The sequence below is a fragment of the Podarcis gaigeae genome (assembly GCF_964106915.1).
Source record: "Podarcis gaigeae genome assembly, chromosome: 5".
NCBI classification, from domain to species: domain Eukaryota; kingdom Metazoa; phylum Chordata; class Lepidosauria; order Squamata; family Lacertidae; genus Podarcis; species Podarcis gaigeae.
The window spans coordinates 74,349,003-74,358,135 of NC_139681.1; the positions used below are offsets into that span (position 1 = coordinate 74,349,003).

At 42.6% G+C, this 9,133-nt stretch overlaps 1 protein-coding gene across 1 annotated transcript in view; it reads right to left on the bottom strand.

The window, feature by feature from the left end:
- SLC9A9 (solute carrier family 9 member A9) overlaps window positions 1-8,888 on the bottom strand; it is a 273,537-nt gene extending 264,649 nt beyond the window's left edge. Inside the window, exon 1 of the mRNA XM_083739541.1 lies at window positions 8,406-8,888. Coding sequence (XP_083595667.1) covers window positions 8,406-8,580 — 175 coding nt within the window. The 5' untranslated portion in view covers window positions 8,581-8,888. The remainder of the gene's footprint in view (window positions 1-8,405) is intronic.
- Between the last annotated feature and the right edge of the window lie 245 nt (window positions 8,889-9,133).

Sequence of the window (9,133 nt, forward strand, 5' to 3'; positions counted from 1 at the left end):
ACGTCAGATCAGATCAAAGGCCTATCTAGTCCAGCATGCTGTTTCCCCCAATAGTGAACCAGATGCCTATGGAAAGCAGAGAAGCTGGAGATAAGGGCAATAATCATCTCCCACTAGTGATCTCCAGCAACTGGTGTCCAGAAGTATGCTGCCTCTGACCTTGGAGGTATCATATAAATACCATGAATAGTCTTATCCTCTGTGCATTTGTTACATGTGCTACACACACACACCCCTTCAGTGCTTTTTTATTTTTTTAAAAATAAAGTGCCAGTACTTTTTTGGGGGGGTGCGGGTGGCGCTGTGGGTAAAACCTCAGAGTCTAGGACTTGCCGATCGTATGGTCGGTGGTTCAAATCCCTGCGGTGGGGTGAGCTCCCGTCCTTCGGTCCCAGCTCCTGCCCACCTAGCAGTTCGAAAGCACCCCCAAGTGCAAGTAGATAAATAGGTACCGCTTTATAGCAGGAAGGTAAACAGTGTTTCCGTGTACTGCGCTGGTGCTGGCTCGCCAATGCAGCTTCGTCACACTGGCCACGTGACCCGGAAGTGTCTCCGGACAGCGCTGGCCCCTGGCCTCTTAAGTGAGATGGGCGCGCAACCCCAGAGTCGGTCACGACTGGGTACCTTTACCTTTACCTTACTTATTTTTTAAATAAAAGTGCTGTGGATGCCAGCACAACATGACTGCCATAGGCACAATCAGTCACTGTGAATCACACTGATAGCAAATTCAGTTCCTTGAAGGCCAATCAGCATGTAGCCAAAACAATGTAAGTGCACAGGGGGAGCTTTCGGGGTCTTGGGGGAGCCCTAAGGTTTGCAGAAGTGCAAAAAATCAAAATATCTTTAGAAGGGAGGGGGGACACTGGGGGTTGGGGAGAACCACAAAAACAGCCCAGTGTGGACTGAGCATGACATGCTCACTGTTGCAGGTGGAGAACTGTAAAACCAAGAGAGCAGGGACATGGATTGCGTTCTCCTGGTACAGGATTATCCTGAATAGAAACACTCCCCACATTGCAACATTTTATTGCAAGTTCCACTGAAATCTCCCTCAATGAAATTGAGAAGAATGAACAGAGACACCGAAATCTCATGAAAACAGGGACAATGCTGGAGTCGGAACTGAGGTGCCCTGGGATCAGACATTACCTTTGTAGTTCAGGATGAAGGTGTAGTACAAAGTTGACAATTGGCATGTACAGCATAAAAGCATTCTTACATTGTATTGCCACTGGGATGAAAGCATGGGAAGGTAGAACCAGAGTCACTTGACTACCTCTTTTTTATTATTACAGTGATACCTTGGTTTACGAACTTAATCCGTTCCGGAAGTACGTTCTTAAAGCAAAGTGTTCTTAAACCAAGGCATGCTTTCCCATAGCAGCGGGGGACTCAATTTACAAATGGAACACACTCAACAGGAAGCAAAACATGTTCTTATTCACAAACCAAAACACCTACTTCCAGGTTTGCAGCATTCTTAATCCAAGTTGTTCATAAACTAAGCTGTTCTTAAACCAAGGTACCACTGTATAGTCAGAAGCCTGAATGTAAAAGCAGATTTCAGATTAGGAGAAGCAGAAACAGTTTTTGCCAGGTTGTTCACATACTGTATTCATTCATAATGCTGAAAGGATGAGTGGTATTTTTTCGTCGGGGGGGGGGGGGGTGTTAAAAAATCCATGCTGCATCTTGGTAAGTTTGTAGCTTTTATATCAGTTCTGAATGTTGGAGGACAGGAATAAAGTCTGTAAAAGTCTGTAAAAGGTAAAAGGCAAAGGACCCCTGGACGGTTAAGTCCAGTTATAGGGGTGCGGCACTCATCTCGCTTTTCAGGCCAAGGGAGCCATTGTTTGTCCACAGACAGCTTTCTGGGTCATGTGGCCAGCAGGACTAAACCGCTTCTGGCACAACAGGACACCATGATGAGTGCCAGAGCACAGTAGCTATTTATGTATTTGCACTGATATGCTTTCGAACTGCCAGGTTGGCAGAAGCTAGGACAGAGCAACAGAAGCTCACCCAGTTGCACAGATTCGAACTCCTGACCTTCCAATTAGCAAGCTCAAGAAGTTCAGTGGTTTAAACCACAGCGTCACCCACACCCCACAGTTAAGTCTGTAGACTGCAGCCTTTCACCAAAAAGAGAACTTCTAAGTGAAAAAACTTCTCATCAGCCACTGTGTTAGAAGAGGAAATGTTTGGCTATATACCCAAAAGAAGGGTGCTTAGAAAACCTTTTAGAAGACTTAGGACTGAATGGGATGGGTTGGGTTAGGTATAAATAACAAAAAATTATTATTTGAAAAAGACTGAACAGTTGAAATGGATGTATAACCGTTTGTTCCTTGATATTATTGTTCATTGTCCTATTTTTAACACAATGAAGATGTTGACCCAACGTGTGGCAGCTGTGAAAAAGGCAAATTTCATGCTAGGGAACATTAGGAAAAGAACTGAAAATAGAACTGCTGATATCATAGTGCCGTTATACAAATTGAACACATTTGGAGTACTTTGCGCAATCCTGGTCAGCTCGCCTCAGAAATGATATTGTGGAATTGGAAAAGGTTCAGAAAGGGGCAACCAGAATGATCAAGAGAATGGAATAACTCCTCTGTAAAGAAAGCTTGCAGCATTTGGAACTCCTTAAGTTTAGAGAAAAGGCAAGTTGGAAGTGACATGATAGAATACATGCATTGCATGCAGAGAGGGAATAGAAAAAGGTTCTCCCTGCTCTGTCATCACACTGTAACTCCTGGACATCTAACAAAGCTGAATGTTGGAAGATTCTGGACACATCAAACAAGAACTTCTTCACACAGTCCACAATTAAACTATGGAACTATGGTAGGCAGTGATGCCTACCGATTTGGATGGCTTTAAAAGAGGATTGGATAAATTCATGGTGGGTAAAGCTATCAGCTTGTATATTTCCATCGAGGAGATTCACTGTTCTTTCACATGTGTTACTGACACTGAGAAAACACCTGCAGCCCAGACCCAACTGAACTGGATTAAACCCTGAGATAACACAAGGCCTCTGCAACACTTTACCCTGGTATTTTCTGAGCTTTATGGCAGAGGGTCTAATCTATTCTAAGCTATCCAGAAAGTCTGACTTAGAATAATTGAGAAAGAAATTCTGCGAATGGTGGAAGGGGAGAGGGATTGGTTTTGCCTTGCAGTCATTTCTGAACAGCAGATATTTTAACTCTACTATCCTATTTCCAAAGAGAAAGATAAGTTACTGCCCAACTACTACATGGGAGTGAATGATCCGCAGATGCATTTCTCTGTCTTGACTTTGACCGAGTGCAAGCATTCCACTTTGAAGCAAAGAGCTGAACTCCTTTTTCATGCTCGCTTTAGTGGTTGATGAGTTACAGACGTGAACTTTGAAAGGCTGCATCCTTTTCTTCCTGTTTCAAACTTCTGCATGCACTTAAACCACACACACATAGTTATACACAATGAGAAGCTGCGTATGAGTCTGTTTTGCACATATCCAGTTTGCAATCAATGACATTTATTTGCGTCCATGTGGTTGAGGCAGCAGCTTCATCTTACGTTCTTATATTACATAGTGAGATGCTAGAGTGCGGCAGAATATGATTTGATAGATACAGAATTAGGAAGCTGTGAACTAAGCTCAGAAGTGCCTATGGGGAGATTCACATAAGCATATATTTAATAGGATTGATGCAACTGTCACATGTAGCCTGAAATTTCCAGCTATCATGGACAGCCTTTTTTCAACAAGTTCAAGCAGCACCAATCAATGAAACTTCACATGTGATCATCACGTTGTACTGTGTTTGTGTGTACAGTCATACTTCGTATTGCGTTCCGCTCTTGTTACGGACTTTCAGCTTACAAACATGGCAAACCCAGAAGTGTTTACTTCTGTGACATTAAATTATGAGAGTGCTGGAGGTGAAATAATTAAACAGGTTATCCAATCAGAACCCAAGGGTGGAGTCAAAGGGACTATAAAACCAGCTCTGGGAGGGGCAAAGGGGGGAGTTTGTTGGGAGTTGGGTGGTTGGTTGGAGTGGGAGTGAATTGGGATAGAGTCTGTGGGTAGGTTGACTTAGTGCAGTGAAATAAACTGAGTCAGGAACATTTAGGAGCTAGGAAGACAAGTAAATATCTGAGAGGTGGTTTAGTGAGTGTGAGCAAGTAGCAGAAGTTATAGGTCTGGATAGGCAGCCCATTATTGTAATTGACTGAGACCGTTTATGAAACCACACGCTTGTTAAACTGCAATAAATAAACAGAAGTTTATGTTCCAACTTAACCCTGACTGGACTCAGTATTGTCCCAGGTAGGGCCTGGGTGGTGGCAGCGAGAAATAAAGTGGTGGCACGGGGATCAATAGACGGTGAAACATCTGGGGACCCTGTGTGATCGCCCGTGCATGCACAAAAGCAATCTCTGTGCTTCACGCATGCGCAGAAGCAATCTGTGCACTTCACACACACGCAGAAGCGCTCGATCGCGCCGCACACATGTACAGAAGAGGCTCTCTAGTTGCAGAAATGGATTAAGTCAGCAACTAGAGGTACCACTGTATACTGGATCCAGAAGATACCCCAGCATTGGAGAGCCAGTATACTGGAGAGCCAGTGTGGTGTAGTGGTTAAGAGCGGTAGTCTCGTAATCTGGGGAACCGGGTTCGCGTCTCCGCTCCTCCACATACAGCTGCTGGGTGACCGTGGGCCAGTCACACTTCTTTGAAGTCTCTCAGCCCCACTCACCTCACAGAGTGTTTGTTGTGGGGGAGGAAGGGAAAGGAGAATGTTAGCCGCTTTGAGACTCCTGAAGGGGAGTGAAAGGCAGGGTATCAAATCCAAACTCTTCTTCTTCTTCTTCTTCTTCTTCTTCATTGTTGCAAGGTGAGCAGCATGTCTTGTTCCAGAGATGAGACTCAGCTCCACATTCAGTACTTCTACACAACTGCCAATGGCTCTGAAACATGTATATTCTCTTTAGGATATCATATGACTCAGCACTGTTGTACCAATTGCTTCTGAGATGCAAAAGGAAGTGAGGAAGTTGGTGGTTTCTTATGTGGCACTCAAAAGGGATTTCAGTCTAGCTTATTCACCAGCACCAGTGTAAGGCTATACCGGTAAGAAGAAGCACATGGGTGTTAGAGGTTTAAATGTCCAAGTGAGGCAGAGCAGTATCAGGGCTTTATCCCATTGCTTGCCTAAGTTAGGATAATGCTTTAGCTGCAGTTGCCACTGCACAAATAGTACTGATGACGGACAGCATAGGATTGGGCTATAAGTACCATTTTTGTATCATGCAAAATTCAGATTCAGACACCCGATTCATCCAAGCATGGTGCTATGATTTCAAGGTGTATTCTGTGTATGCATTTACAGCCTTTGGGGGATCCATTGCAGCAGTAATCCATAGTGCAGCCAAAGTGCAAAGGGACTGAGATGATAAATTCTCTCTTGTGTAAAAAGAAAAATAGGGCAGGGTTAATGGCTGCTCACAATGGGGAAATTACCCAATAGGGTTCATGAATATTTCAGAGAGGCTGCAAAACATGGATGCAACCCACAGCCACTCTAAATAGGTCATAGAGTTTAAAAAGAAAAAAAAATTAAAATGAACAAACATCCCTAAGTAATGCTTCACGAGAGTACAAATTCAACAATCCCATCATTTAACCAATAGCCTTTTTGTTAAAAAATCACCGCCGGCAGGAGGCCTCATTAGGGAAAGCATGCCTCGGTTTAAGAACGGTTTCAGTTTAAGTACGGACTTCTGGAATGGATTAAGTTCGTAAACCGAGGTACCACTGTACTTTGTTAAAAGAGAATCAGAATAAAAGGAAGTGAATAAGATGTATCAATAGCAGCTTTTGGATTGTAAACACACAGGCATTTGACATCAGACTTTGATGCAAGTCACTTACTCTAGAAGAGTTCTGAACTTTTCACAGAGGTTATGCCAGGATGCATCATGTTGTGGACTTTAGCCTTGGGCAATGATCTTGCCGTGCTCCCCTACCACCCATTTATAGAAAGCAGAGTACAGGCTGGCTGCTGCAAGGCTGCTCTTTCTTTCCTGAAACACCACCACTGTGTATCCGGTGCGCTGCTGTGCTATCAGACCATGTACTTCCTGTGAACATATGCCGGGAGTCTAGAGAAAATGTAGGCTGCTGAAATGTGACTTGCAGAACTCTGCTGGATGCACGTGACCTGGCTGCACAGCAGACCAATAATCAGGTGCACAACAGGTGAGAAAGGGGTACAGTGAGAAAGAAGAGATTATGCCCAAATCCTATGGCAGCCACCATGTGCCCTCCTCTCTATTTGTGGAAGCATGGCAGTTTATGCAGCATGACGGGCAAAACATAAAATAAAGCATCAGGCTTCTCTCCTACCCGTAAGCTCTAAATTTCATTGTTCAGTAAATTCAACAACGTTACCAAAAGCCATTGCTCAGTCTCTACCATTCACCAATCTGAAACAGCTGCAAGTACATATATACCCAGCTTTCACCAATTTCCCCATTCTATACCTGAACTTATTTTGCTACTTCAGTCAGGAAATGAACTATGTAGGTCAAACCTGCCACAGGAGCAGAAACCATTTTTATTTTATTAAGGTTCAAAATGAATTTGTTTCCTTGACAATTTTATAGGGATGGTAACAACAACATGGAGGTTCTTGAGTGGACTTTATACACACACACACACACACACACACACACACACACACACACACAGGCTACATTCAGATGTGGGGTTTTTATTGTATCAGTTTTACTGGCTCTGATGCTATTGCTTCCGTCCTGTTTCCCAACATTCCTTTTACATTGCAGTACCTGTTGCACTACAGAACTGTGGCTTCTTTATTGCCATGTCGTGCTAAATTTTAAGTGGTGGGGATATCACCCCAAATGTCATCACATGAAATTGCAATGCAAAACACCCACAATTTTCCAAGTTAACCAAGTTCCTAATGGGGTTTTCTTTTTCTAGAAACAACACAGAAATGAGTGCTAAACTTTCACTGGATTTCCAGAAGTGGCTTTCACAATATGTGACAGATCACGTAACACGTGGAAGTGATGAGGCAAGGAAAAGTCAGGAAAACTGAATAATGTGATGTCTGAAGGTAATCATAGTCACAAATTATCCTAGTTTGTTATAAAAGTGTCAGGTTTATTGATACATTTCAGTCCCTTTTCCTTTGCCCAGACTGTATTTTTACTCAGTTCTGTAGGCTTGCTCGTTGATGTTTTTTAACTTAATGCTGACAGTACTTAAAGCTGAATGGATGATGATTATTCCTTCATTGTTATCTCTGGATTCACAGGAGCAAAGCAAAGGGTTAATGCATTAACTGAGTCAGTGTTTTTAAAGGCAGGCAAACTTTTAATGCATCCTGGCAGGGCTCTGAATTCCTAATGCATGAACGCTGATGCTGTTATTAAAACTGCAGAGTTCCTATAGAGTGCAATTATTATGCTTGCTCTGTAAACTATGGGATTCATGTCTGTTTCAGTAGGGTTATAGCAAGGCCAACAGTGTATGAGCAAGATGTTGCTATTTGCAAAAGATTGTGTCCCCACCCGGCGAAAGTAAAGCTGAACATAAGAACACACACAAAAAGTCCCCTTCCTATCACAGGGTGATATATAGCACATTCATTACCTAGCATGTGGTTTCCTAACTGTGGAGCTCACAGAAAGTCCTTCTTACACATATGGCTCGCATATGAAACTCAAGAAAACCCACATAAAGAAGAATGTAAACTACAAGATTCAAGATGGGGTAAAAACTCCTGAGGACAGCTTTTAGAATGTCTCATTTTTCACAACCTATTAAAATGAAAAAGGGAAAAAGAGCTCTGCAAAAACAAGCTAAGCTTGATGAAACTACACCCAACAGAGGGGCTGGACCCTGGAGGATTCTCCCAGGTTCTCTAATAAAGACTCAACTGTGCTCCCATCTGGCATATTGGTAGTGAGATTTCACCCAAGTCTATTCAGCACAGTCCTATGAAAAATAATCTCTTTAAACCGGTCTGGCACTCGCAGGAAACAAACAAATGTTTTGGAGATGTGATATGCTCAATGAAGCCCGCTTTGCTAACAATGTGCTCATGACATTTACTTCCTTGACAAGTGATCCTCAAGCTATTCCATATGAGAGAGAGAGAGAGAGAGAGAGAGAGAGAGAGAGAGAGAGGAAAAGAGAGAAAGGAGGGTGGATTGCATTTGTTATTTTACGGCACAGTTCAATGGGCTTGTGACTTTTAAATTAATGCATCTCCTCATTTAGGGTTCTGAAAGCACTTTGAGCTCAAGTGTCTAATTACACACATTATGCAACAAGTTTAAAAAACGGCAAGGCACAACTTTTGACTCACCATAAACCATGGCGCCTCCCGTTTCATGCAAAAAGCGGAATCGGTGGTTTTTAAACAGCCAAATGGTGAGTATCGTAAGGATGAGCAAGAAGTTAAAGACCAGCAGCTCCAAAGCACCCTGATGATAAAAGTGGTCCTCATCTTTCACTGACCCTAATTTCCTTGGCTTCTCCATTTCATCGCTATTTGTTTTCAATACTCTACAATCACCCTGCAGAATTAGCTGAAAAATGCCATACTAAAGAAAACTTGAGACGTTAAATCCTGAATGGCTGCTTTGGTAAAAGAAAACCTAGACAGCACTGAAATTCACAACAAACACATCTGCTTTATTTGCAGCCTCTCAGCAAACTGCCACAGCATCTGAATTCAGCTGGATTCTGGTTACAACTTCCTGTTTCCCTCTTAAAGCTGTCCTGTCTCATTTTTTATCTTGAGGTTGCATCACTGTAGTGTCTTTTACTGGGGTGTGTCTTGATGGCTTTCTCTTCTGCAAATGATTTTTTGTTGTTAAAAAAAAAGAGGGAGAAAGGGTTCACACATTAAGAAGCTAACAACGTTTAAACAAGTGCCATCATTAATTGTAAAGGTGTGCTTTTGAGCAAAAAGAGTTGCCACTCTATGTTTTAATGATTTATTATCTTTGCTTATTTTGTTCTGTTCATGAATTGCTTCTCTGGCTACATCCCAAAGCAATTCAGAATAGAAGGTTCATTAAAAAAAATCGC